Raw genomic sequence first — 27,958 nt, 5'->3', positions numbered from 1 at the left:
CATCGTGGTACAATGAATCGTCATCGTAATGTTATCAAACAAAAAGCTTCTCGGCTGCATGTACCAGTGCTCCTCAAATGAGAAATGATTTGTATTGAAATACAATAGGAAAATAATAAGCTAAAGTTTGAAAAAACATTCAGAATAGCCTAAACTGTAACGTAAGGAAAAGATAATAATGGAATATTTTTCAAGCTGTTGTATTTGTAAAAATAGTATAAAAGTAAAATAATTTCCTCATAGCGTATGGGCCTACCGTTCAGACATAGAATATGTGTTTCATGCTAAATTTGGTGAAAGTAATGATTAATCTTTGTCTGTTGTCTGATTAAATTGGTTTAGAAATTTTTAAACTGTATTTTTTAAACTCCTTTTTAAACTTACTTTTTAATTAAAATATTTCATTACGGAACGATATGCAACGTCGGCGGGTGGACATTTTTACTTTTACAGTTACATATTTAATTTAAAAAAAAAGATCATTAACACACTTATGCATTTTAACACAGATTTTCAACTGTCATAATCAGCTGTCCACATGTTTATAACATAAAAAAGCTTTATAAAAAGAAAAAAAACCGATAACTAAAACAATTTTTTTTTTCAGAATACAGTCTGTTCTCTAGTTACACGGTTCTCGACTAACGCGGATTCGGAGATACGCGGTTTTCTAAATTTGACAGATTAAATGTCAAATCAGTACAATTTGCTTCAAGTTCAGTATAAATTGCATTTTTGCTAACAAATTGAAACCACTTAAAAGCCAGAAATATTAGAATTGTCTGCAAAAATCATATCAAATCAATAATGAAGTGTATAAATATACCAAATGAAATAAAATAAAAAAAAAACTAATCAATAGTATTTTAGTCAAAAAACGTGCAATTCGACTTACGCGGACTCGTCGGGAACGCACAAACCGCGTAACTCGGGAACAGACTGTATATGTGATATAACTGTACAAAATTTGTTAATAAATAGCTAATTTAAAATTAGTCAAAAGTACAAGGTAAATATTTTATAAAAATTTATTATTTTTTACTACACACAAACTATCCGAAAAATATTTGCCTTATTCTTTGCAAACAAAATAACGTCCACGTCAATTGAGCATGTTTCACAACGCCACTACTCGATTGTGCACCCCTGGCACAGACTCGCCGTCGCGTTCGTTGGCCAGCGCCAACACTTCTCGCTTAGTTCGAGATCAACTCCCGTGCGCGCTGCAAGCACATTTGAACAAGTGGTCGGGTAGCTTTCGCGCGCGATGCCCCGCGGTGCCGATCGAGTGAAACTTCCGTGAAACTTCCAGATACCAGTGACGTTGGCCAGCCAAATTCCGTAACAAACATGGTGGTGTGTACTAAGCTGTGCCCTGTCACAGCATCAACCCCTGTCGCTCTTCAATGCTGCTCTTGATGTGCGTTCGTGTTCGTACAGTGTTTGAGGTGAACGTTTGCCGAGCAAAAGCAAACAATCTACCGTTTTGTGTTTTGTGCCAGAATTCAAATACGAGCTCATGCGTGACCTGTGTGCCCAAATCAGATCGTGCCTTACAAACGCGTTTTTTTTTTTCAAGTTTCCAAACGGAATGTGACAAAACCAGCACACAATTAAACACTTAAAATCCCATTCGCAAAATCATTTAAGCAATTGCAGGTTTGCAGGTTTCGCGCGATGATCAAATTACTGCCCCCCGGATCTATTGTGCTCTTTATATACAGCACCGCAAATCTCACCGCCCTCCAGTTCCATGCACGGCGGTGACCGCACAGCATATCGCCGCAACGGCTACTGCTGCTGCTGCTGCTCGGAAACGCAGATGCGCTGATGTTATTATGATAATAGTGTGAAATTACTACTGTCCACTGTAGTCGCCGTGGTGTTGTCATGGTGTTGGAAATGGTGCCATTTGGTACAGTAGTGTTTTTTTTTTATTCATTTCAAACTATTTTTTTAACAGCATGCCATGCTCCCATGAACGCATTCACACCGTAGAACGTTCCACGTGTGCTCACTATCAAGGAAGGCAGCGTGAACGCAAAAGAATGTTTCCCTTCCGTGCGGTGTTGCGCGTGTGGTGGTGGATAAAGCCTCGCTGACCTAATGATCACCTGTAGTGCTGAACCGCTGCCCGATTGTTGCTGACGCGGATGAGTGGAGAATATTTTGAACAACAACAACAATGACAACGAAAAAACTAACATCAACAAATCAGACAACGGCTGCAAAATCAGACAGCAACAGCATACATTAGACGTTATCCAAAACGGTCAAATCACCAAACACACAACAGGAAGGAGAAAAAAGTCATGATGATCATGACAGTTTCCAGAACATCCGCTAATTTGTGCACGCATATCGCAGTGTTTGTGGAGCTGTTGTTTGGTCGTTGAGAGTTGGAAAAAAGCAATTAGCTGTCTTTTTGTTGTATTGTATGCATTCGATTTTTAAAACATTGATTTATGACAATGTTTAAAAAACTGTTCTAAGATGCCACACTGTTCTCGCTACCCTATGTGTCATCGCTAGGATTGAACTTTTTACGATCGTTTCCCCTGTACATTAAAAATGGACGAGCATTATACAGTGTTCAGTGTTTTACGACGCTACAGTAAACTTGTACGCTCGTTTGCACGTTTGCTCTTTGTTGCATAATTTTTGCATGATCGATCGGGGTGCAACCGCCTTATAGGTTTGCTCACATCATGCCCTTTTTACATCAGCCGCTTCCCTCGATCGAAGCCTACCGCCGGTGGTACATTGACATTTGTTCTCAATTTCTTGAAGTAGTCTGGTGATCACGTGTGAAAGAAAAAAAAAGAGCCACGATAGGAGTGGAGCGGGCATAGAAATTCTAAAACCGGTTGTATGGCTTTACGCATTATGCCTCGCAACGGCCACACATCATCCTCGACCGATGGATGGGTTCATAAATGAACAAGTTTTCGATTTGTTTTCTTGCGCATGGGGCAGTCAAAATTTGCCAAAGTTCTTGAGACTCACCCGCTGCAGAAGATCATGCAGGGGAACTTCGTCGTAAACAACTAAACTTCGAATAATACGCAGAATGTTTTTTTTTTTATTTAACTTATTCTCCTTGATATCGTTCATCGGTGTGTGTGTATGTGTTTTGTTTATTGCATGGTGTTTACGGTTTAATTTTATTAAGCCCTCCTTTATTTTTTATTTTGTTCTTTTTTTATTAAACTTATGACTTATTATTTTTTTTTTATTTTGTTTGTCAAGTTGCTTGATGGAGTATTCAGTTCGACTTTGAGATGGTTTTATCTTGCAGAGACTGATGTTGTTTATTCATTTAACACAGATGTATCAAACTCATTTGTTTGGCGATCCACTTGTTAACCCGATAAGCCTGTCGCGCCCCGCAACAATTAACTCAAATATCGATGTTAAAGGCAAATATGGACTGTATTAATCATTATTCTATAGCGTCTGGGGCCGGATGCAGAACCTCCTGGGGCCGCATGCTGCCCACAGGCCATCATTTTGACATACCTGTTTTAACATAAATTCAGAACGTTCTTAACATTAATTCAGTAACTTAATAAGAAGTTTTAGACTATCGCTTATTTGTCACAATAGCGTTAGTCTTTCTAGGTTCTTATAGACAGTATAGATTTATAGGCAGAGACGGATTAAGGATATTGGGGGCCCTGGGCGGTAAGACGAGTTGAGGCCCCCTAAATGATAAATGGTAAACGGTGAGGGGGTGGGGGGAGGAGGGGGACAAATTAATCGCCAGCGTCAGGGCGACCCTCACGTCCATCCTTCCGGGGCCCTTGTCGCTAGTACTCTGTATAGTTAAACGTATATTTGTACTTTGATTTCCTTTACAGTTGATTTTCCAAGTTTTACAAGATGCAGCACGTATGCTTTACAGGTTATTTTTCTTATACGTCCTATTTTGGGGCTTCACTTTCTTGCTGTATTTTGATACTCTGTAGTAGCTTGTTCTATTAATAGAACTGAGAGTTTTACCTTAACCTAATTATCCTATCTTAACCTAACCTACCTCCTACCTTAAACCTAAAAGAAAAATTCAAATAGAGGCGATTTCACGTACTGCCCTGTGTGTAGAATCTCTACATTTTTCAATTAGTTTTGTCGTTTGCTGTTGTATGTAGCTATCGAGTGGAGCTACTTCGCATATGTCAAAAAGATCTGAATTCCTAGTGTATCGATCGCAATTTGCTATCATTCTTAGCATTTTGTTCAGCATTACCTGTATTTTTTGGCGATGTACCCTGGCACATGTTCCCCAAACCTGGCAACCATAGAGTACCGCTGGTTGAATGATTTGTTTAAAGACAGTTAGTTTGTTCACAAAAGAAAGTCTGGACCTGCGCGATATCGGTGGGTATAGACTCATTAAGAGAGTTTGACCCTGTCGTAAGATACTCTCAACCTGTCCGTGGGAAAGCATCTTACTATGCAACGTGAGGCCCAAATATTTTACCTTGTTAGTCCATTCGACCAGAACGCCGTTAACCTCAACCCTGCTGTGCATAGTTGGGATCAAAGACCGTTTGCGTCGATGTGGGACAATCATGACCTGACTCTTGGCCACGTTGACACGGGTTTTCCAGCTTGAAGCATATTGTATAAAAGTATCAAGGCAGCGCTGAGCACGACGACTCACCTCTGTCAGAGATCTACCCTTCACCGCAATGGCAGTGTCATCTGCGAATAAGAAAATTTTGCCATCACAAGGTAGTGCCGGAATATCCGCAGTGTACAGGATGTACAATAGTGGACCCAGCAAACTACCCTGTGGCACCCCGGCCGGAAGTAAGTGTACGTCTGAGAGCGTCGTACCCAGGGCAGTACTCTGTATGCTTTTATACATACTTCATACTACAGACTAGCGATCTACTGTGCCCCTAAATCGGCGGGGCAACAGGCGACCCACCAGCCCGCCTACCGTTAGATCCGCCGCTGACTATTAGTAGTTACTGACTTACTTATCCGGCGCAACAACCGCTTTGCGGTCTTGGCCTGCCTCAGGAGTGTCCGTTACCGCTTCGCCTTCGTCTGCCAGTCCGTTATCCCGGCCTTAATGGCGGACGTCTCCACGCCATCTTGCCACCTCAATTTGTGCCTACAACGCCTCCTCTGTCGTTGTGGAGGGCCTAAAAAGTCTTTATGGACTGGATCGTCCGTTTCTATGTGTACAACCGGAGCCTGGCGAGCTTGATACGCTGTACAGTGAGGTCGCCGTACACCTCGTATAGCTAGTCATTATAACGGCTCCTCTATTGTTCTTCCACACATTCGGGGCCAGGTATCCTTCTGAGCATCTTCCTCTCGAACGCGGCGAATTATTTATTAGTTGATTATTAGTATATTTATTAATTTACCCAAAGCAACAGATCGCCAGTTCTGCGTATAAGGAGTTATGGGATTTGAACCTCTGACCCATGTTGTTAAGCCATACGACGACTGGTGCTATACCAGACTTGTCACAGACCGGATATCTATCATTCACCTCATTGATCCTGTTGAAAAATATGGCTTTCTGGCTATATAAGGGCTTTGTTGGAAATAATTGGAAGTCTAGTGTCTTCCTCGAGTATCAATGATTTTCCAGAATCATAGAACAGTGATTACACCTTCTTATAGCAGAGATTATCCTTTGATCAAATATCACTTTTATGATCTTATGAACAACTAAGTCCCCATTTTGATAAGAACAACCGGCCAAAAGATTTCTTCAAGACATTCTGTTTCCTTTGCTTTCCTCGTTTCAAAAAGAAAATAATATAAGAACAATTCGAAAGATATGGGTTTTAGCTATTTATATTCTTTTTTCTTTTGTTAGTCTCACGTGACTTTCCCATTTCGCCTGATCATTTGTCCAATGATCGTCTGATTTCCCTAAAATGTCCAATGCATAATTGATCCTTATTGATTGGAAGAATTCATTCATGTCGTCTATTCATGCTCACGTCACCATCTTTGGACTGTTAACGTGTTAATTCACCCATATGTCCCATTTACATCCTTCATACACTATGCATATTCCTCTGCAACATTACTACCACACCCTCACATTCCCGATTGCGTCCATCTAACTATCGATCTAGCGATAATGTCCAACGGAACTAACTCCTCAAATGAAGCATTGCTAACCTGCCTCAACTATCGTACACCCACTGGGGCACTGTTAACAGGTCATGTGAAAATAATCAACCGCCGTTTAACAGTCTGCACCTCACCCGACAAGTAGTTAGCAAGGAAAGCAGGAAATGAACCGTACATCCAAAAATTCCATTCCGTGTTCGGCCATTCTGCGACTCCTTATCACGTCTAATCCTGCCACTAGCCATCGATAAAATAAGCGAAACCACCCGCCACAGTTTACTTTCCTTGCCAGTTATCTTTAAATTATCTTCTCCACCTGCAACGTGCACTGAGCGTGTGTATCAATAAATGTGCACAGAGACACATACACGCTACGGTATGGTTACTCAAAAATCACTCACACCTATCCCTATTATGTATGTTTGGAATGAGAGTGACAACCCTTTCGTGGGGCATTTGTTTCGGCATTTCATTGTACCCGCCATTGCCCACTTTTTCTCCATAATCAGTGCCCAAATCGGACCATCCTCCCGGTGGCTCCACCCGGAATCTTCTATTGCCTATCAAAAATTGTCTCCCATCAGATCATCAAAAAAAACTGCCTATTCATCGTCGTCCTCCCCCCCCCCCCCGCGCTTCCTCCTGCTTTACCGATTGTCACTAGTGCCGTGATACCCCGCCAACCATATACCATACCCAGTTCACTCTTCTCCGATAAATGATGTGATTATCTGGCACCCACGGCACGGCATGCGGCTCGGTATGGTACCCCGGTATCAGCACTTGTCCTGTGAAGTGAGGTCCAACACCGTATATCGCGCCCTCCATCAATCAATCGGGTAACAGTCGTGCGCGGGTTAGGTTGCCAACGACACGAGGACCGCCCGAAACCACGGTAAAAGTGTCCGCCAGCCAGCTCTCACCAACTCCGTCCGAACGAATTGTCCATGCACGAATATTCGGGCTATATCAAGTGCAACACAGTCCTACACATCGCGCGTGGTGGAAGTGTGTAATGGGTCAGCGTGATCATTATAGAATCAAGTGCAGCTTCTAGCGTCTTCTTTTCCAGCCCCGCGCGTCTGACGCACGCAATGATAAGTGATAGTGATTTTCGGGACTTTCACAGCACGCCGACGGATCCCTCGCGGTAAAAGAGGGAGCTCGGTAGTAAACCAAAAGCGTGTGCCCAAGTGTGTGGATTAGCGCCTGTGGACAGAGTGTGACTGTGTGACTGTGTGTTGTTACTTGAGGTTCTGTGTGTGTGTGTGTGTGACGATCCCGCCGAACAATGAAATCGAACCAGCTCTGTGGCATATCCTGCTGGCATCCGGCCTGGCTGCAGCGCTTCGCTACGCCCCGATCGTTCATTATGGTGTACGGGTTTCTCGGCACCGTGCAGGCGATGGCGTACATCTACTTCGTCATCACGCTTACCACGCTGGAGAAACGGTTCAAAATTCCCTCCTCTACTACGGGTAAGATGCGAAAAGCGGCTTAGACACACAGCTACCACGGTTTGAAATTTAACCCAAACCGTGTGGCATGCTCTTGACTGATGCGCTCCTTACCAATACTAACCGTCGTTCTGTCTCCATTGCTGTGTGCCTCTATCAGTAAAAGTGTGTCTGAGCTGGGCTCTTTATCATCACGGCACGTTCGTTAGCCGCCCTCCCTCGGTATTGATATTGCTAATTGCTAATACTACCGTCTGCCATCGAAATTCGTCGAGAGTTTGAGCCACTTTGCCCGATTGGAGAGTCCTGATACTGCCGCCACATGAAGGGCCTTTTTGTTTGTAATTTTTTCCACGTAGTTTGCCCTACAATGGGATCTCGGTAGCTCTATAACTACTACTTTAAAAGTAGCAATAGTAAATAGTGTGTAAAGTAAGTAGTAAATGCGCCACGTTGTGAGAGTAGTGGGGAGAGATTAGACCGACAATGTCAATAACCTGACGATCGAATCGGGTGGTGTCTACTAGCTGACCTCGAAGACGCTGATTTCCGCATTGATAAGCAGTTCAAGTAGTTTCGTCGCATTTATCATCTTCCCCACCAGTTTATCAACTACCTAATCAAACAGTAACGCCAAGGAACATCCTTGGCAGCTCAATACACACACAGCACACTTCCTACTGTGGGGCATCGTGCGATGACGGAAGGCTTTCGATGTCGTCAAGCCCGTGTTGTTTGGTGGTAAATTCGCACCTCGTTAATCGATGGTCACCCCTGTTCGGTGGGCTTACTTATCGTGACCAGAGCCGCCATGTAAACGACGTCACTTGCAATGCGTACTCCCCAATATTTCTCCCCCTCTCTCTCTCTCTGTCTCTCTCTCTTTCAGTTCATACGTCGCTGATACAGTGCACAATGTTATCGATCTGTAAACAGCTGTTTCTGCTGCTCACTATCAGATAGTAATATATATTTCCGTTTTTCGCAAGATTTGAGCTCATCTAGAAAGTTTTGCGTGTGACAGAATAACAAAACCCCAGCCGCTAGAATTGCTCGATCGTACCGTGTTTTGGCGCTGTGTTCACCAGGATCTTCAGGACAGAGCCAAGTGATTTGGCGCCATTTCATTGGATGATTGGTTGATTGATTGATTGGTTGATTGATTGATGAGGTTGCCTGCCGCCCGGTTGCCGGGCCCGAGGCTTTATCGCTTATTTCCCGGGGGAAAACAATTCACCCCGCCTAAACCTAGACCTAGACACACAACGATGAAATCGAACGATACGCGATAGAGATGCTTTCATTGTTGCTCTTCTTTCTCGCCCTTCCCACCCCTTGCCAGGTATTATCCTGAGTGGCAATGAAATATCTCAGATCCTGCTGTCCCTCATACTGTCGTACGTCGGCGGCCACCGGAACCGACCGCGCTGGATTGCCTGGGGTGTGGTGTTCTGTGCACTGTCCTGCTTCATCCTGGCCCTGCCGCACTTCATTTACGGTGCCGGCGATGAAGCCCTGCAGCTGACGAAGGAGTACATCCGGGAGCGGGAAGAAGACGAGGCGCGCATCCGCTCGCACCAGAACTACACGATCATGGTGAAGAGCACGAACCGGCTGTGTTTGGACACCTCCTCGCCGAAGGAATGCCTCGAGACGATCTCGGTCGTACCGTTGGTGCTGATCTTCATGTCCCAGTTTGTGCTCGGCATCGGCAATACACTGTACTATTCGCTCGGCCAAACGTACCTGGACGATAATACGAAGAAAACCAACACCCCGCTGATGCTGGCATACGCATCCTCCCTGCGCACGTTTGGGCCGGTGGTTGGATTTGCGCTCGGTAGGTAACGAGTACGAGTGGTCGTTTGTAAATCTTCCAAAAATGTACGCTTTCTTCCCCCTTTTTCAGGATACTTTGCGCTGAAGATCTACATCGATCCTACGAAGACGCCCATCATTGACAGCTCCGATCCACGGTGGCTTGGAGCATGGTGGCTCGGCTGGATATTGCTCGGTGTGGCGATGATCATCTTCGCCTTTCTGATCGGAATGTTTCCAAAGGAAATACCGAAGAAATCAAAGCAGGCCGATACGAACCAAGCCAAGCGCCCACACTCCACCGTCCCCGTCATGCTGATGAACGACGCGGAAGCATTCGGCAAGGAGAAGGAAAGTCTCAGCAAACGTCAGCAGCAGGCTGTGACGGAGAACACTGCCGAGTTTGCCGAAAGTATTGTCGAGTTTCCGCAACTGAAAGGTGCGTACATTACATCACGTGTGTGTGTGTGTGTATATTGTTCTAATTTCATTGAACTGTTTGAAAATGTCCATAATATTTCCAGATTTTCCCATGGCCTTGATGCGACTGCTCAAGAACAAGTTGCTTATGTTTAACATCCTTTCGGGGATCTTTTACATTCTCGGCTCCAGCGGATACATCACCTTCCTGAGCAAGTACATCGAGGTGCAGTTTCATAAGTCCACCGCGAATGCGACCGTCATCACTGGGCCCATAACGCTCTTCGGCATGGTCGCTGGGTTCCTGATATCCGGCATAATTATATCCAAGAAAAAGCCCTCGCCCAAGAAGCTGCTGTTCTGGAACGTTATCGTTGGTGCGGGATACATGGTCGGCCAGATATCCTACCTCTTCCTGACCTGTCCCGACGGTACGATGCCGTTGGTACAGGGTCGACTAAATCTTACGACCGACTGTAACAGCCACTGCCACTGTGACGGGATACCGTACAGCCCGGTCTGTCAAGAGGACACGGGCATTACCTTCTTTTCCGCCTGTCATGCCGGGTGCGATCAGTGGCACACGGCAGAAAAGTATTACGACAGTTGCTCCTGCCAAAATGAAAACTATTCCCCCATCACTAAGCAGCCGTGGGAAAAATACACGACCACTTTCTATACAACCCAGCCCAATCCATCTACAACACCGCAGAGCATTACAAATGCAGACGATCAAAGTAAGCCCACAGAGACTTGGTTGACTTCCGGCACGGGTAGTGGGAGCTCCTCAACAGTCGGACAGTTGGATACAACTACACTGAACGTTGCAGCTGACACGATTAAGCTCTTGGCCGGCAATGAACCAGTGGTCAACTACACTCTTTCCCACGATGAGCTGAAGACGGAAGACGCCAACCTACCCCCGTCAGATCAGCCCGGCGATCAGCTGCCGAATGGTGCCAAACAGTCTGACGAGCCGCACCAGGAACAAAGCTCTTTGCCGCCCATTCCGGAAGCCTCAGCCGACGATGGTACCGATCGAACAACGGAATCTTCGCGTCGGAGAAGGCGACTAGCGGTGGACAAAACCGACGAGGAGCAACACTCTACAACGACCATACCGAACCAACCGGACAGCATACTGTACACGGCGAAACTGGTCCCTGGCGCATGCCTCAAAGGATGTGCAGTGGGTTTCTATCTCTTTTCCATCATCTCCAGCATTATCAACTGTTTGGGAGCGTCTGGTCGAATCGGTAATCTGCTGGTCAACTATCGGTACGTTGTGTGATACACCACGATGGTAAAGCAACGATCGTGACATGATCGTTAACCCATGTTTTATTATTGTTTGCAGATGCGTCTCGAAGCAGGACAAATCTTTCACCCAAGGATTGATACTGATGATGATTAGTTTGTTCGCATTAATTCCTGGCCCGATTATCTACGGAAGAATTATCGACAGCACGTGTCTAGTGTGGACGGAAGAGTGCGGCAAACGGGGCAACTGTCAACTGTACGACCAGAAGCTGTTCCGATATTACATTAACATTACAGCATTGTGTAAGTTTCCTACAGCTGTAAATTATTAAAATCAGTTAAAGGATCTTTTTCGCTTTGTTTCCACAGGTCTTACGTCGGTGGGAGTGTTTTTCGATGGTTTGGTATGGTGGTATGGCAAAACGTTAGATTTGTACGGTGAGCGGGAAATGGCGGAACAGCAACAGAGACAACAGCAGCAGCAGCAACACAACCAGCACAAAGTTCATCCAGAACCGATCAGTAATCATGCGTTCAAACATGATTCGTGATACACGCTCGTCGGTGTATCGGTTTAAGCTGTGTGTAAATGTATTACTGTTAACCGTATGTTTGGTGTGCCGTGTTACGGTCAATAAGCGATAAGGGATAATTTACAATAAACGGTATTCATCTTAATGGCGATTGACATGCTGGCGTTTTTGCTCAGAGGGCAACACACACAGACCGAGATAGAGAAAGAGAGAGAGAGATAATTAATTGATAGGTAAAATTGGGCAACCATTAAACAAGTCCGATGCCCTTTCCCAATTTAGGTCAAGCAAATGAATCATCGTTTGTAATTATTCACATGAGGAAGCATCTCATAGGTTGATGACATAAATAACATAACATACATTGATAACACAGCAACAGTCTATTAAATATGCCTTCCAAATATGCCTCTGCCCAACCAAATGCCCATGTAAGTATGCAGAGTAGAGCAAACATTCAACTGATTAATTCATATTTCTAAAGTACGACAGAGCGGCAGTGTCTTCATTTTTTCCTAAAATAAGTGAAGTAAATCAGAATGTGCAAAAATCATTATCCCCATGGAGGCGCCCAATCTTTGCTAACTTCTTCACTCGAATAGTTTGTACAACTCGTACTTCTTCCACTTCACAACAACGCACAACTCAACACACAAATCACATCTGTAATGACATTTTTATTTTATTTCCTACTGAAAATTTTACGCTTTTCCTACAGGTTTAAAATTTTCACAGCTAAGAATTCTCTTTCTTTGCATTTTTTTCTTCTTAACATGATCACGAGATTAAAAATTGTTTAAAAATCTCATACATAACGATCCCGCTTGGAACGTAGCAACTATCTAGCTGAGTTTGATAACAGTTAAAATATATTAGCAGCATAAAGGGTGTATAAAATTGCTTTCAACAATCCTATAAACATATTCAACAATATAACGCACAATTAAACGATGTGCCGTTGGTAGCCGATCGCGCATGCTTACAAAACTAAATATAAATGTATCAAAGAAACACTATTGCATCGTATGAGTAAGACTCGCACAGCATTGCGCTGTACACTTCCTATACACACACATTGATTCGAATAAAATATATTTTATTTCGATTCGCCATTGTATCGAAAAGTATGATTGGGTAGAAAATCGGTTCATAATGAATGGTTTTCCGTAGGTTGATTAAACAAAGGACATGTAAATGTTGATATTTACTTGTTTCATTTACAAACGTAAGACACGGAATATTCTAAGGGAAATAGGACAACTGTTACATTGCCGCAAACCAAACCAAACACAAAACAAAGAGACAAGAACAACAACCTTATGACGTACGTATCATTCCTTGCAAAGGCCTAAACGAACGATCGCATGCAGTGCTGATGCTGCTGCTGTGGTGGCGGCGGTGGTCGGTTGCTTTTCTGTTTACGAAACTCGGACGCTCGGTTAACGATTGGTATGCCCAGCTTTTTTGCTTTCGAAAGCGATCGCCAAATCTGTGAATGAGTGAAACGACGATCGTTTGTATTGGTTTCATCAGCTGCATAAACCCACACGCTGTGCAGGGTTCTTACCCTTATCTCGTAATCGTCACTGGTAGTCACTAGCATCTCGTTGTCCCGCGGATTGAAGGCAACGCTGTTCACCACGTCTGCGTGCTGATACTTGGCCAAACACACGCCATAGTAACGATCCCAAAGGTATGCATGCATGTCTTCCGCACCGCTATAGTTTATTAATAAAAAAAGAGAAAGAAATCATCATGTGAGTGATCAATCGATCCTTGAGAATTGTGGAAACCCATACCTGGCCACATAATTATCACAGACGTCCAGAAAGATAAAGAAACACTCCGTATTGGGTGTATAGGCTTTGTGGGCTCGCAGCATCTTGCCCACCTTCTTCAGCGTCATCAAGTCTATCACGTGTATATCGATCTCCTGTGCGATCGCGGGCGGATCGAGCGGGTTACGAATCACACAGTTCTTCGGCCACGGTCGGCTGTTCACGTACAGATAGCGGTGGTCCGGACTCAGCCCCATCCCTATGATGTGCCCGTGCAGATCGATCAGTTTGTCCACCTTGTCGAATCGTCCCGCCACCGCCTCATAGTTCGCCCAGTTCGGTTCCATCGGAGGCTCTTCATTCTGTAAGATATACTGCAGGCGGATTTCTTCCGGTGACATCTCGGCCATAATTACCTGTAGCTCGCGCTGCCGATCGCGTAGCGCTATGCGTTCACGCAGCGATGGACCCGGATCGATACGTCGCGGAAAGTTGACGCTCGTGATGCGCTTGAACCCGATCTGATGCGGTGTGTACGTCTTTGAGCCGGTGGAAAATATCAGATACTTTGGACACATGTTTTCTAAATCGTCCTCCCCCTCGGACAGCTCCTCATCGTCACCGTCGTCCTCGTCGTCCTCGAGACAGTCGTCCGAGGATTCGTAGTAAGACTCCTCATACTCCTGGCGAAATTCTTGCAGATACTGTATCGGGCTAGCGTAATCTACCTGGTCGCCAACGAGCAGCTGGTACGGCACATCTTCCGCTGCTCTGGGATCCTGGCCTGCAAAACAAAAGGAGACGGTATAGAAATACTTTTTTTTAGCACTTAAACCACAACCACATCCGGGTGGTGTGACACTAGGATAAACACGTGCCATCATCAACGCCTTCGTCCTGTTCCTCATCCGAATCGACGTCTTGGCTCATCTGGTAGTGTGACAGAGGGTTTCCGGCCCGACGATCGCCACTACTGGTTCCTGGTTCGTCGTCCGACGATTTCTGCTCTGCATCACTGGTGCCCTTTTCTTTTTCGCCTTCTTTTTTCACTTCCGCTTCATCGCTTAACCATGGACAGTTCGCGACCATGATCGCACGTATGGAGCTGGCATTGCGATTGTAGAATTTGTACATCTGGCTACGTACTGGCGTATGCTCTGAGTCAACCTCCTGGTTCGCTTTGTTGAGCCACAGTATTGAGGAGCTGACCAAGTGTGCCAACCAGCTCAGATCGCCCGAGAGCAAATGCTGATCACTGAACCACGTTCCAAATATGTCGTAGGGGCGATTCGTTACGCGGCATTTCAGCTTAAACCCATCTAAAATTGGAAAACAAAGTGTTAGTCAATTGTGAAACGATGCTTAGCGATTAGGGGGTAGGGTCCGAATGTGAAATGATTTTTCTTGTTCGAAGTCGAAGTCTATGTAATGAATACTTTTCATCGCAAGTTTAAAATGGTTCTCACAAAGCAAAACTATTTAATGAAATGCACAATTCTAAATACAATCCTTTAAAACCTTTAAAAACATATTTAACCCTTTGAGCAATAGGGTATTCGCTGACTGTTGGTTGGTTGGATGGTTCCATAAAAAATGTACATCAAAGCACGTGACATCGCTACGCACGTTAACTGTCCGTTACAATAAAACAACCCAAATCGAACCTACTTACAGACAGGCACGCCGCTTATCAAAAACTTACTTTGTACAGTGAACACCGCAATCTCGCCGGAAGTGCTATGCGGGGAGCCAAAATGGACCCCGGACACAAGCAACAGCGTGTCACTTTGATTAAACTGTGAAAACTGGGTATACTTCCAGCTTAGCTTGCGCATATCGTAGGAGTCCCGTATCGTCGTTGGATAGGCCGAATTCCATACCTACAGGAGAGAGAGAAGCAAATGGCATCCTAGTCAATAATGTCGCCAGCTGCACTCACATGTAATCCACTGGTTGCGTATACTCACGATTACAAACCCATCTTTGGAGCAGGTGGCAAACATTTTCCCGTTGTGTGAAAAGCTAACGTGCAGTACTTGGTGTGAATGGAAGGTCAGCACATCCGTCATTACCATCGGCACATTGTTGGTCAAGCGTCGGTACTCGGCCCGCCAGCTTTCCGCACCTGCGAAAGGGTTTTCAATGTTGGAGAACGTAAATTAATGATTCACCGCACTGCACCGCACAGCATTCGCTCCTTCTCCCCCTCGCCCTACGCCTTGCTGCGCAGTTTCAAAACAACGTTTGGTTTGTGCATTATGTCACCAACCCAGCGCGTTAGAAGAGCGACATAAAATGTTTTGTTTTTTTTTGCGTTCAGTTACTCTGTCCATGATCCTAACCACTCGACGGATGCTGGTCATACGTCCCTTTCCGTACCAGCGCTCACCTCGTTTCAGCTGGATCGATGGGTCTACGTTAAACTCCTGGCGGAAGTACTTTCGCCAGATGTAATCATCTTTGGACAGTTTGTACCAACGTTTGCAGCATTGGCCAGCGTTCAGGACATCGCGCGCTCGAAGTTGAAGAAAGATTTTTATAAACAGCGGCTCGGGCATAAACACCCACGGGCTGTTGTCCATGTACGTTCCTCCGTCCTCTCCGTCCTGCTCGCTGCTGCCGGAGCTTGTCGAGCTGTTGGACTCCACACTTTCGCGAGCACCGCGCTGATGCACGGTCTTGCCGCGGATCCTATCGGCCAACGGCACATCATCGCCGATTTCCGCCATGGCTTTCGTAGTTGATTGTGAGTACGCCCCCGCTGCAGCTTTTCACACACGGTGGAGGAAGTTGCGCCGTGCACTTTCACTATCGTTTTTCTGTCTGGTTTCCTTTCTTTTCTCTCCGCTTCTCTCTTTCTATGCGAAGTACGGTAAACGAAGCGTACGCATGATACAATTGATTTGAACAAATGGCAATGAAACTCAGCGCAAAACAGTTTCTGCGCTGGGTAGCACGAAAGGATATATATATTTATGTACGAATCACCACTTGACGAAATATATTCACTTCCTTCCGAAAATTGTACCATTCGCACGACAGAGCAGCGAGGAAAAAAACAAATAATCGTTGTGCAAATAAAAATAATCTCTGACAGCTGGGCTACCCAAGTAGCATTTTTTCCATTTCAAATGTTTCGTCGATTGTTGCGAGAATTAATCGATGAACCGGTTGTGCTGCCAATTGCTGTTAAAAATTGCTGTTTAATCAAATAAAGTTTATTGAACAAATAAAAGGCTTTATTTTTTATTTAAATAATTTGAAACATCCTCCAAAATCGCTTTACTAGCAAATAAGATAACGAATTAACCATTTTTAGAATATGTTCTTGCTAACTTAGAGAAATAATCTGACATTTGCTATTTACAGTGCAAGGTGTATGGATATTAGGAGGTGAAGTGCTTCAGAGCAAATTGACATTTCGCGACTTGACATAACAATACTGGGGGCTCCGGTATTAAAATCGGCGAGGACTGGAGGGGGGTATGGAAAATTGTATGCGATTTGACATAACAATACTCAATGATGGCGCCCGGAAAACGCGCTAACAATTCACCTCCTTCATAAACACACCTTGTTACAGTGGAGGACCGTTTATTCGAGTATCTTTTATCCGGCTGTCCGTTTATCCGTGCTGTTGATAAATGGCAGTTCAATAGAAAGATGACATTGCTTGCTGGGGAGAATATTTGAAAAAAGGGCATCCGAGCACATTGTCATAACAAAACACACTTCAGTAAAACTTCGATTAACCGAAGGCGGATTAACCAGCGGTCGGCTTAACCGTGCGCATAAGTTAGACAATTGTTCAATCGTGACGAACATATGCAGCGATGGTCAAGTTGGTTAACAATATTTTTGTGCAACTATCTAGTGATCTAGTGATATTTCCGAGCTTCATTTTTGTCTATGAACGGTTGTGAAACCATCTTCTTCTAATTTGGCGTAACGTTCTACACGGACATGCCGGGCCTATACAGGCTTTCGACATTTAATTCATTACCACACAGCCGGATATAGCCAGGCCTTGCTACGGGGAGACATTCTAGGTTCCATTCTAGGTTTGAACCCATGACGGGCATGTTATTGAGTCGTACGAGTTGACGACTGTACCACGGGATCGCCCAAGCTGTGAAACCTATTGATTAAACTAATATTTTACAAATGATTAATCGTTTCATTCAAAGCGAATTGTGAGTAAAACCAGCGAAATTTATAATTGTTACATGAATTTCACATTTCTTGGGCCATTATCTGTGGAAATCTATGAACCTGCAACCGTTCGGTCCCGATCTGCCCGGATAATCGACATTCTACTGTATAATTCATGGCACATTTCAAATATTCTCATTGGAAAAACACGAACTTAATAAAAACTGGGTAGCTTTTACCAATACGTAATATAAATTTCATTTAAAAAAAACAGGAATTTGCGATACAATATATGCTTTGACTCATTATCCGTGTTTTTCGCAAGGTCTGACAAGTTCGAGTCCCGATGAGCCCGGATAAACGGCGCTCCACTGTATTTTAATAAAAGACCTACAATTCAATGTACATTATCTTAAAATGTCTAATTTATTAACATCCGATTTATGTACATATTTGGTTCGAAAACATTTATATTACAATTATTTTTAAAGTTAACATAATTGCTTAAAAGGTTTGTAGGTAGAAACTTCGCTGCCAATTCTTCAGTTGATCGTTATGTTTTCTTTTGAATACAGAACCAAAAAGCAAGCATTCACCACTTCACTTCACTACTCTCCGCCCGATGCTGACGGTGGTTCCGACGGAGTACCGCCGTTTGACGATCCCAAGGAGTTTCCGCCAATACCGTCAGCATTATGTGGTTCCCCGTCGTCGTTATCCCCGTCATCACGTTTCACTGGCATCGGGGGAACTTTCTGGTTCTTTTTCTTCAACTCAACATGGCCAAAGCAGTGTTCACACTCATCTTCACTTTCGGATGAGCTTTCGCCGAAGGCTCGCGGTTTCACGTAGATGCAACAACATTTGGACTTTTTCTTGTTCATATGCTCGTTGTCGACGGTTCCGTTTGTCCATTGTACTTTTTTGCCGTTGCGTGGCTTTTGCAACCGTAACCGTAGTACAGGTGGTTCCTGAAATGCATTTAAAAACACATTAAGCTTCTTTTTCAACAATGATCATTTATTACAAGGATTTAAATGCTGTTAGCGGCGGATTGGCGAATAACATTGCCAACTTCGAACCGATGCTTATTGTATTATTTTCTCGTTTCGCAAACGTTGCAATTCGGAATCTCCGTAGCCAAGTAAGCCACGCAGGACCTCATCTGTATGCTGCCCCAGCTGTGGTGGAACGGAAGTAATTTCATTCTTCGCTTCCCCATACACTACCGGTGGGCCAACAAGCTTTACTTCTCCCGCTAACGGATGCGGATGTGTCTTAACCATTCCAATGGCCTGCAAATGGCGATCCTCAAAAACTTCTTTCATGCTGTTTATTGGACCGACGGGAAATGATGCGCCTTCAAAAATGCGCATCCAATCCGATGACGATTTGCTTTTCAGAATGTCCGAAAGGATCGCAATCAGTTCCTTCCGGTGTGAGACGCGCGTCCGGTTGCTAGCGAAACGTTCATCCTGAGCTAACTCTGCCACGCCTAGCAAACGGCAGAGCGACACAAACTGCGCATCACTTCCACAGCCAAGCGTAATGTAACCCGCTTTCGTCTCGAACGCCTCATACGGAACAATGCTTTCGTGTGCCGTTCCCCAGCGTTTCGCCTCCTTGCCGGCGTTGAGATAGTTGCTTGCGACGTTTATCAAACATGCAACCTGCGTGGAAAACAGATTTACGTCAATCTTTTGTCCCCGACCGGTTCGATGCCGCTGCAATAGCGCGGCTAGTATTGCACCGTGTGCATACAGTCCCGTGGCAATGTCCGTGATCGCTATGCCAACCTTGGCCGGTGGTCCGTCCTCGCTTCCGGTAATGTGTAGCAGCCCACCCATGGATGCGGCGATAACGTCGTAGCCAGGTTTAGCCTTGTACGGGCCCTCCGACCCGAAACCTGTAATGGAACAGTACACTAGCGATGGGGCGATCGATTTGAGCGTTTCGTAGCCCAGCCCTAGCGAGTCCAGCTTCCCGGGCACGTAGTTCTCTACCAAGACGTCGCACTTCTTGGCCAGCTCGTAGATCACCTCTCGACCCGTCTTCAAGTTCACGCAAACGCTCTTCTTGTTCCGATTCGCCGCCATGAAGTACACGGAGTCGGTCGAGTTGCGCATGAACGGAGGGCCCCATTTGCGCGATTCGTCGCCCTCATACGGTCGCTCGATCTTGTACACTTCCGCACCGAGATCTCCGAGCACCATGGTACAGTACGGCCCGGCAACGATGCGGGTTAGATCAAGGATGCGGACTCCTTCCAGAGGAAATTGTTTCCCCCCCGTATCAGTGGCAATGTGTGCACGCCGGATGCCATTGATGATCACGGAAGCAGGTGGCAGTAAGCGCTTTAGCAACATGCCGTCGATGAGAATGGTGTACGCAAATGAACTGTCTCGAACAAAAGATAACGCAAGCACAGGTGGGGAAGCAGGCGGAGCGCAACTCTCGCTACGCAGCAACAGCAGCGTATTGGAGGATTTATGAATGTTTACCCACACATCCCGATAAAACCCCACTCTAGTGTGTGCACAACAATCCTGCCATCACACTGCTACTACTTGCCTGCGGGCCGCTGCTGCTCGTGCCGGGAACCGATTCATCCTGAAGGATTGTTTCGGTAACGGTTCGGCTAATACCAGTTGGAGTTTCGGCGCTCATGTTTCTATCAGATGCACGCTCAGCTAAGAATTCAGCACTGCAGCAGCTGATGCGTCGTTTTGGTCACCAAATTTATACAATTTTTCAAGCTTCTTCTATTTTCACTGAATGACACTTCGCTCGTTGTGTTGTGTTGTGCACGTTTGGTTGTGTTGGTGGTGCAAATGACCCAAATATCAATTTAAAAACACATGTCAAATGAGCTGCCAAAAATCATGCAATATTGCAGACTTTTTAGACCTTTTGGTAAATTAAAACATTATTTTTAATGCAAAACCAACGTCGATAGCATTAAAAAAGATTTTTTCTACAACTCTTCATCATTATTCTTCCATAGAAAAGGGCGCTTCACGTGGTTTGTGAATTTCTGGTGCCAAATTGATGCTTGGGAAATGTCAACCGAGAAATGACGTACGAATAAACACACTTACAAAATATCGTAAAAACAACAAAAGTTCACACACTCCTGTTTCGGTTATTTCTTTCTTATTGGCTGGTCCTGTAAAACCCTGAGGTGAGCAAGTATCCGCAAGTTGTGGTATTTTGCGAAGAAAAGATTACACCACTTCCCCGCAGAGGGAACGTCTTGCCAAGCGTCCGCTTGGAGCAGTGTGAAGTGTTCTTCGCGTGTCGTGGGGGAAGGTGGGAAAAAGAAAGTGGCCGTGTAAAGGTTTGCCTGCCAGCCCCGATCGAAACTCGACGTCCATTGGTGCGGTCTGCGAGACGCCATCGACCATTTTGCGGCAGCCCCCCTCTAGATCAAAAGCACTCAAGACGCCGATCGTAGCCGAGAAACTGCCCCGCAGACGAGGTCCCGCTTTTGGCTCAAAAATTGCTCTTCGGTCGAAAAGGCAGCAGCCACCTCGTCGGAAGCTGGTCCATCCTCCATTTATGGACCTTCCGAGGAACCTGCACGATTGCTACTTCTTTTACTATTCGACATGTAAAAAGGGGACGAACTGCGAGTACCGCCATGAGCCGGCGGCACTTGGGCATGAGAAGACCTGCAAGCTGTGGGCAGAGGGCAAATGCTACAACCGCACCTGCACGATGCGCCACATGAAGATCGAAAAGCCGCGCTCGGCCACGCCGTGCTTCTGGGAGGATCAGCCGGGCGGATGCCGCAAGCCGCATTGCGTGTTCCAGCACAAGATACCGAAGCCCGCGCAGCCGACGACGAGCAATGTGGGCGTTCCGGTGCAGCCGGCAGCTGCGGCCGCCGCAGCCAACGCAGCAGCCGCCCATCTTATGCACTCGACTTCGGCCGCAGTCGTCCTGGACTACAACTATGCAACCTTGCTGCCGAGAATCATCTAAGCTCGGTGCACAGGGACACACAGCTGGATGAACCGATCGGCAATGCCCGTCAGCCGCAGTAGTGGCAGTCGTCACACATACACCTTGCGGAAAAGATTAAATTGTAACTCTCTTGTTTCTCTCTCTACGCTAATGGTGGGAGTGCGCGCCGAATTGCTTACATCTGGATAGATACAACGGGCAGCGGACTAATGCTGCCTCAACACGTTATTCTTCTCCCTTCTGCGCATTGCATAGCGCATTATACATTATTCTTAAATGGTTTTCGGCAATAATCAGCTACAAGTTTGTATTTATTATATTTATTATTTTTTTCCTTGCTTATCATATCATGTTGTTATTATCGCAAACGAAATTCACATTTACAGTGCAGTAAATGGTGTATATCCAACGGTTTACTCAGTAACAAAAATAGTGAAATCTGTAAATCGATCAATCGGTTTTCCGTTAAAGAAACGCAAATTATGAGTTGGGTTGGAAATTGGACGGTTAAGAGAGGATTAATTCATGCATTTGTAGAAGAAACTGCGTACATGCAAATTGCGAAACAAATAGGAATGGTTTTGGTTGGAAGAAATCGAAATTAAACAAGCTGCAACCAATTTAGCGAAGGGAACGATAGCGATCATCGTACCGACACGAAGAAACAACTAGCCAAGAGCATTTGAAACTCAAAGTCACAGTTTTGCATATGTTTTCGCTGCTATCTAAGACTCATTTGCAATGTTTTTTTTTTTCGTTGTTGTATCATGTAAATCAATATAAAGGATAGATGATTGTTCTTGCAATAGATAGTTCACAACCGCTGACCATTCGGATACACACATGGCTCGTTATTTTTCGGTGAAGGTTTGTGATTGAAAGTTCCTTAAGCGAAAAAAAACAACAAAAAATCCTGAAAAAAAGAAAAACAATAAAAATAGAATCAATGCAAGTTAGTAAAACAATTACAGAGAGAATAGCAAAACCACAGATTAAGGAGCAGAGGAAGAAAAAAATAGAGCATTACAGTATGGAATTTGGAGTCAAGTAATACATCAAGAGTATAGAAATATAATCGTTTCATTGAATACTGGTCGTACATTGCAGGCAGCGTAAAAATAAATAGAAAACGAAGCATGATATAAGAAGCATGTTCTGCTCTGAACGAAGGAGATCACGAGCAAAACTCTGTAACCCTGCTATACATATGTGTGCTACGGTGAGTGTGTCGTACAGTCATGCGTATGTAATTGAGAATGCAAATAGGAACAAAAAGAAAGTCGTCTGCTACACATGGAAATATTCCAAATTATGATCGTCACATGAAATGGCATACAGATCCAACAGAGATAGCTTAGCCCGATACACAATTACTAGCCCGATTATCCTGAAGTACTCCTTTAAGTATGGAACACACAAGCAGAGGATTCTCATTTTAATAGATCATTTGAGTGTATTTAAACAGTTTGGAATTGCATGCTGTTGGCTTGGTTTGGAGTTCTTTTGAGTGGCATTCGATAGTCTTCATTGAAGCTGTACGACGTGAAATGGCAAAAGTTATCTCGATTTACCCTAAGCAAACTATAGGTAATAAAACTTGCACTCACTCACACACATACACAAACCATATGATCTAGCAAAGGTTTCGTTCGGATTTGCATTCTAAATTGAATGACTACCACGGATAAGAGTTTAAAGGTATTGGGCGCAACATAAAGTGGTCTATAATCGCAAAATTTAAACGTAATAAACAAGTAATCAATGGATTGAATGCACTGTTTAATTGAACTCTTTTGTTGTCCGATATGAGTGAATTCGTATAGTTTCGAAATATGGAATTGAACGGTACTAACAGAGATGAAAAAAAACAATCATTCCAGTCGGCAGCAACACATGTGGCATCGTTTTATTTGAAATGAAACATTTCATGAAAATCTAACGAATGCTGGCAGTTTCTTTTTTGACGAAGCTATTACACGGTTCATGCAGGTAAGATAAGCGCTTGTCGATGTCAAGATGTCAGATGCCTTCTGACGTATTGTATTTAGACATCTTGGTCTTTATTTTCATTCATAATATCGCGAAATTGTTCCTCGTCGCAGAAAAGGATCAGATCTTCTCGAAAAACGCAGAAGGGTCACGCGTAGTGAAACAATAAACAATGGCAAACGCACTAGTGCGTATTAATTGCATGCCAAAGCAGCAATTGGGTAAGTAAACATTAAGCTACTAACGTACGTAGTAATTTCGCGTTTGTTTTGCATTGCCACACGGCACAAGCAAATTATGTAATTTCGGGAAATATACAAACTTTTCTGGACTTTCCTTCCTTGCAGTGGCCCTTGTTCCGGCTGCCCTACGCAATTCGGCTGTTGTTGTGGCCAGCAGCAACAACAAGCAGCAAGTTCGTCTGCAGTCGGCTCAAGCATCCGCACCACCACCGCAAACGAAGACCAAGTTCGGTCCATTGGCCGACCAGGACCGTATTTTCACCAACCTGTACGGTCGGCATGATTGGCGGTTGAAGGGCGCTCTCAAGCGCGGAGATTGGTACAAGACGAAGGAGATTCTGCTGAAGGGCACGGACTGGATTTTGAGTGAGTGCAGCAGTGTGACGGTGACATGCGTTCCCAATGCTAATCTATTACTAAACCATATTTTACCTGCGCAGATGAAATGAAAGTATCGGGCTTGCGTGGACGTGGAGGTGCCGGTTTCCCAACTGGCATGAAATGGTCGTTCATGAACAAACCATCCGACGGCCGTCCGAAGTATTTGGTGGTGAATGCTGACGAGGGTGAACCGGGCACCTGCAAGGACCGGGAGATCATGCGCCACGATCCGCACAAGCTGATCGAAGGTTGCCTGATCGCAGGTCGTGCGATGGGCGCACGTGCCGCTTACATTTATATTCGAGGTGAATTTTACAACGAAGCTTCCAACATGCAGTTGGCCATCGCTGAAGCTTACCAAGCCGGTTTGATCGGAAAGAACGCTTGTGGTTCTGGTTACGACTTCGATGTGTTCATGCATCGCGGTGCAGGAGCCTACATTTGTGGCGAGGAAACGGCGCTGATTGAATCCCTTGAGGGAAAGCAGGGAAAGCCGCGTCTAAAGCCCCCATTCCCGGCTGACGTCGGCGTGTTCGGTTGTCCGACGACGGTCTCGAACGTGGAAACCGTAGCTGTCGCTCCGACCATTTGTCGCCGTGGTGGCACTTGGTTTGCCAGCTTCGGACGCACCCGTAACTCTGGTACTAAGCTGTTCAATATCTCCGGCCACGTTAACACTCCGTGCACGGTCGAAGAAGAGATGTCGATTCCGTTGAAGGAGCTTATCGAGCGCCACGCGGGCGGTATTCGCGGAGGATGGGACAATCTGCTGGGAATCATCCCTGGTGGTTCTTCGACGCCGGTCATTCCGAAATCGGTGTGCGAGGATGTGCTGATGGACTTTGACGGTTTGGTGCAGGCGCAGACCTCTCTGGGAACGGCGGCCATCATCGTGATGGATAAGTCGACCGACATCATCAAGGCCATCTCGCGGCTGATCATGTTCTACAAGCACGAAAGCTGCGGCCAATGCACGCCGTGCCGGGAAGGAATCGCGTGGATGAACAAGATTATGCATCGTTTCGTAACCGGTAACGCTCGTCCGGCCGAGATCGATATGTTGTGGGAAATTTCCAAACAGATCGAAGGGCACACCATTTGTGCGTTGGGCGATGGTGCCGCTTGGCCAGTGCAGGGTAAGTTGCATAATTTCCATACAGTTATGTAGTTAATGGTATCATACATTCGATTCATATCCCTTTTAGGCCTTATCCGACACTTCCGCCCGGAAATCGAGTCCAGGATGAAGCAGTACGAGCAAAAGCAAGCCGCCGGTAAGAATTAGTAACGATAAATTATCTCCCTCATGTCGATATTCTGCCAGGAATGCTGCTGTAGTGTTTGATTGGATGTAACACAAATGCTAAAAGGGAACTACAGATCGTTCGAATACATACAACATTCGTGTCAGTTTCAACATTTGTGTTAAATAAAATTGTTTGCTCTAATGGTATCACAAGGTGAATAAATTCCATACTGTTTAAGACAAAACAGAAACCGAGTCGTCTGAAACGTGGTTTCAGTTTTTAAGCAAAATAATCACAACACACACACAATCACACACACACACAAAGCTTAATCTATGGTCAAAAACCCCTATTAGTTAGAATCATAATGTTTGGCACATTAAATGACGCATAGCGAAATACACAACAGTACGCAAAAGATAATCTTTTTAGCTTTTTTGGCAGCTTCTACTAATACTTGTTTTGCATTGTTTGACCTAGCTGAATGCGCTTAGTCTCATACTTATCGCTACGATGGCATTATGTTCCAATTTTACTTAACTTGTTAACGTTTATTGTATTCAGTATCAGTATTATTTTTAGAAAAGATATCACAAATACGAATCGGATCAGACTAATGCCTTGCAAGTGGGAAATATGTTTTTCGTTTTACTCTCTTTTACGTTAAACCAAAAAAAATTTTTTTTTTTATATTGTTCTGCTGAAACCTCACATTCCGCTCTATATGAACGAGGGAAATCAAATTCATGCCAAATAGAATGCTTAATAACAAGTAAATAAGAAAAAATCGGATATGTTCATGTTGTGCCGTATACGGGTTCATCCAATTGTAAACTCTCTAAAATTGACTCCTGAGCAGTCTCCGTCTAATGTATGTTGCTCCGAAGAAGCAAGTGATACGAACGCATTGCGCTTGGCTTGTATTTATGTTTTCCATAGAGTCCAATATGAAATAGGCGCGGTCCAATAAGAAAGTAATGTTGACAATTACAGCGTCTACAAGTTTTCGCAGCCGTTGCAGAAGAACCATGCGTCAGTTCGCAACATTCTGCTCGTAAAAATGCCTCCAGCACTCGAATTTTATACTTAGCGAATTTTGTATTTTGTATTATTTAATAAACAGTTTTATTAATACTGTTAATTGAGTAAATTAAAACATGTCTGCAAATTCAGGTGGTAAAACGGTTAACTATTCATTGAAATCTAACGAAAATATTTTATTTTGCATCGAAATGTGTGTTTTACTCATGATTTTGCCATGTTTACCGACTAACATGCTTTGTGTTAAGGTTTTGTTCGTCTTATTTATTTGGCATGATCAGCTTCCGGCAGATTCCAATAGTAGCAAAAATGCAACATATGTGATAAGTGATTCAGATTCAAGATGTGAAGAAGCATAGTAAGGTCAAAGCATATTCTGAGCCTCCAAATCTGACCGAATTGAACAATCAGCCGTTACTTTTATAATTCGTGCTTCTTGAAACGTAAAATTTCATAATAGTACAAAACTACGCGATGAAAAATTCGAACAAAATTCATGAGATATATCACATTTCACATTTTTTTAAAATTATTAACATTTACGAAGTACCAATCATGGTAAGTATTGGTTTGATTGGTACATTATTTCGCTTTTTTCGTTACCCACTTAAATCGTTGTTCAAAAAATGCAAGACGCAAGACCCAAAAGTCTGGTCTACCCAAGAAGAAGCGAAACAAATGTATTGAAACATTCGACATTTATAGTTGAATTTTTATGCGTACACAATTCCACCACAAGCGCTTGTTTAACCATGTTTAACAATAAATCTAAACAGACAAAATGTGCATGTATGGAAAACGAACTGTTTTAATTTGATCGGGCAACAATTAAATCATCAAAATACTCTGTTGCCGATATCATATATGTGTTATCCATATGATGCTACATGTAAAAAACGCGCTAATGTGCGTTGTAACAGGATATATTGTAAACAAATTTCCTTTTCTTTTTTCTTATCAATCGTACGAAACATTTGTGTAGTGAGGCAGCTTATTTTGTAATGAAAACAAATATTTATTACAATTTATAAGTTTTTGTAGCATTTGGCGAAGCCAGTTTTGGTTTGATGTTTGAATTAAATGACAGATTTTAACGAATGCGATCTATTTTGACAAACAAACAGCACTCTGTGTAAGCGACCCTTTACAACTTTCGCATCGAAAAGAATCGTACCCGATCGTGTAAACATAAGCCGCAGGCCAAAATCTGGTTTTCGAGTTCTCGCCAACGCTCCAGATCGGTGCGATTTTCCCTCGCTGGCGATTGTTTTTGTAAGTCGTTGTGATGGTTTTTGACTTTTCGAGCGAGGGTTTTTGAGGGTTCAAGATGGCTACCAAAAAGCTCGAACTGGTGTGCGATTGTGTTAAGTTTCACCTGGTTAATCTGCACTAGTTTTCGCCTGGCAGCACACACAACAAAACTACGGGACATATTGGCCATGGTTCTTCCCTGATCGGTAGTTTAGCTGCTTTCCGTTGATCTGTATATCGGCGCATTGTCGCAGTCCCGTTTTCCATTGCCACACCTCTATCTATACTGGTGGATGGATGTTTAAACGAAAAGGTAAA

General features: G+C 44.3%; 6 protein-coding genes across 10 annotated transcripts; 3 read left to right on the top strand and 3 right to left on the bottom strand.

Annotated features, from left to right (window-relative positions):
• Positions 1 to 1,192: 1,192 nt before the first annotated feature.
• On the top strand, positions 1,193 to 11,748 carry LOC1279467 (solute carrier organic anion transporter family member 74D). 4 transcript variants are annotated; one of them, XM_061657253.1, is made up of 7 exons: positions 1,193 to 1,356; positions 7,178 to 7,583; positions 8,905 to 9,402; positions 9,472 to 9,819; positions 9,905 to 11,078; positions 11,158 to 11,363; positions 11,430 to 11,748. In XM_061657253.1, exons 2-7 carry the CDS (start codon positions 7,397 to 7,399, stop codon positions 11,609 to 11,611), a joined length of 2,595 nt encoding a protein of 864 aa, XP_061513237.1. In that variant the 5' UTR covers positions 1,193 to 1,356; positions 7,178 to 7,396; the 3' UTR covers positions 11,612 to 11,748. The 4 variants fall into 4 exon arrangements, with proteins under 4 accessions (XP_061513237.1, XP_061513239.1, XP_061513240.1 ...); XM_061657255.1 differs by having other exon boundaries at positions 7,156 to 7,583; XM_061657256.1 differs by having other exon boundaries at positions 1,193 to 1,420.
• A 502-nt stretch (positions 11,749 to 12,250) lies between these two features.
• On the bottom strand, positions 12,251 to 16,461 carry LOC1279466 (F-box/WD repeat-containing protein 5). 2 transcript variants are annotated; one of them, XM_061657258.1, is made up of 8 exons: positions 15,761 to 16,458; positions 15,339 to 15,496; positions 15,074 to 15,251; positions 14,250 to 14,690; positions 13,788 to 14,155; positions 13,393 to 13,733; positions 13,161 to 13,311; positions 12,251 to 13,082 (listed from the first exon to the last, which is right to left on the bottom strand). In XM_061657258.1, exons 1-8 carry the CDS (start codon positions 16,098 to 16,100, stop codon positions 12,942 to 12,944), a joined length of 2,118 nt encoding a protein of 705 aa, XP_061513242.1. In that variant the 5' UTR covers positions 16,101 to 16,458; the 3' UTR covers positions 12,251 to 12,941. The 2 variants fall into 2 exon arrangements, with proteins under 2 accessions (XP_061513242.1, XP_061513241.1); XM_061657257.1 differs by having other exon boundaries at positions 13,393 to 14,155; positions 15,761 to 16,461.
• Positions 16,462 to 17,929: 1,468 nt separating this feature from the next.
• Positions 17,930 to 20,343, bottom strand: LOC133393257 (E3 ubiquitin-protein ligase PPP1R11-like). Its single transcript, XM_061657262.1, has 2 exons — positions 20,095 to 20,343; positions 17,930 to 18,494 (listed from the first exon to the last, which is right to left on the bottom strand). Exons 1-2 carry the CDS (start codon positions 20,188 to 20,190, stop codon positions 18,132 to 18,134), a joined length of 459 nt encoding a protein of 152 aa, XP_061513246.1. The 5' UTR covers positions 20,191 to 20,343; the 3' UTR covers positions 17,930 to 18,131.
• LOC3292248 (succinate--hydroxymethylglutarate CoA-transferase) lies at positions 18,523 to 20,095 on the bottom strand. Its single transcript, XM_061657260.1, has one exon. The coding sequence runs from the start codon at positions 19,887 to 19,889 to the stop codon at positions 18,612 to 18,614; it is 1,278 nt and encodes a 425-aa protein (XP_061513244.1). The 5' UTR covers positions 19,890 to 20,095; the 3' UTR covers positions 18,523 to 18,611.
• A 232-nt stretch (positions 20,344 to 20,575) lies between the features above and the next one.
• Positions 20,576 to 23,260, top strand: LOC133393258 (zinc finger CCCH domain-containing protein 11A-like). Its single transcript, XM_061657263.1, has one exon. The coding sequence runs from the start codon at positions 21,082 to 21,084 to the stop codon at positions 21,505 to 21,507; it is 426 nt and encodes a 141-aa protein (XP_061513247.1). The 5' UTR covers positions 20,576 to 21,081; the 3' UTR covers positions 21,508 to 23,260.
• A 238-nt stretch (positions 23,261 to 23,498) lies between these two features.
• LOC1279464 (NADH dehydrogenase [ubiquinone] flavoprotein 1, mitochondrial) lies at positions 23,499 to 25,602 on the top strand. Its single transcript, XM_061657259.1, has 4 exons — positions 23,499 to 23,699; positions 23,826 to 24,086; positions 24,161 to 25,237; positions 25,307 to 25,602. Exons 1-4 carry the CDS (start codon positions 23,651 to 23,653, stop codon positions 25,384 to 25,386), a joined length of 1,467 nt encoding a protein of 488 aa, XP_061513243.1. The 5' UTR covers positions 23,499 to 23,650; the 3' UTR covers positions 25,387 to 25,602.
• Positions 25,603 to 27,958: the final 2,356 nt, after the last annotated feature.

The sequence above is a fragment of the Anopheles gambiae genome, chromosome 3 (genome assembly GCF_943734735.2).
Source record: "Anopheles gambiae chromosome 3, idAnoGambNW_F1_1, whole genome shotgun sequence".
Taxonomy (NCBI): Eukaryota; Metazoa; Arthropoda; class Insecta; order Diptera; family Culicidae; genus Anopheles; species Anopheles gambiae.
Note: the sequence above shows the minus strand (reverse complement) of the source record. Positions and strands in the feature narration are given on the sequence as shown.

Bases quoted from the DNA above. Each gene is read 5' to 3' on its own strand.
- LOC1279467 (XM_061657253.1), top strand. From the start codon at position 7,397: ATGAAATCGAACCAGCTCTGTGGCATATCCTGCTGGCATCCGGCCTGG. The intron at 7,584-8,904 runs GTAAGATGCGAA...ACCCCTTGCCAG, and splicing joins AATTCCCTCCTCTACTACGG to GTATTATCCTGAGTGGCAAT. The intron at 11,364-11,429 runs GTAAGTTTCCTA...TTGTTTCCACAG, and splicing joins CATTAACATTACAGCATTGT to GTCTTACGTCGGTGGGAGTG.
- LOC1279466 (XM_061657257.1), bottom strand. From the start codon at position 16,100: ATGGCGGAAATCGGCGATGATGTGCCGTTGGCCGATAGGATCCGCGGC. The intron at 14,156-14,249 runs GCACGTGTTTAT...TTTGTTTTGCAG, and splicing joins GGACGAAGGCGTTGATGATG to GCCAGGATCCCAGAGCAGCG. The intron at 13,083-13,160 runs GTAAGAACCCTG...ACTCATTCACAG, and splicing joins GTGACGATTACGAGATAAGG to ATTTGGCGATCGCTTTCGAA.
- LOC3292248 (XM_061657260.1), bottom strand. From the start codon at position 19,889: ATGTTGCTAAAGCGCTTACTGCCACCTGCTTCCGTGATCATCAATGGC.
- LOC133393257 (XM_061657262.1), bottom strand. From the start codon at position 20,190: ATGAGCGCCGAAACTCCAACTGGTATTAGCCGAACCGTTACCGAAACA. The intron at 18,495-20,094 runs GCAAGTAGTAGC...AATGCATTTCAG, and splicing joins CGAGCAGCAGCGGCCCGCAG to GAACCACCTGTACTACGGTT.
- LOC133393258 (XM_061657263.1), top strand. From the start codon at position 21,082: ATGGACCTTCCGAGGAACCTGCACGATTGCTACTTCTTTTACTATTCG.
- LOC1279464 (XM_061657259.1), top strand. From the start codon at position 23,651: ATGGCAAACGCACTAGTGCGTATTAATTGCATGCCAAAGCAGCAATTG. The intron at 23,700-23,825 runs GTAAGTAAACAT...CCTTCCTTGCAG, and splicing joins CATGCCAAAGCAGCAATTGG to TGGCCCTTGTTCCGGCTGCC. The intron at 24,087-24,160 runs GTGAGTGCAGCA...TTACCTGCGCAG, and splicing joins GGGCACGGACTGGATTTTGA to ATGAAATGAAAGTATCGGGC.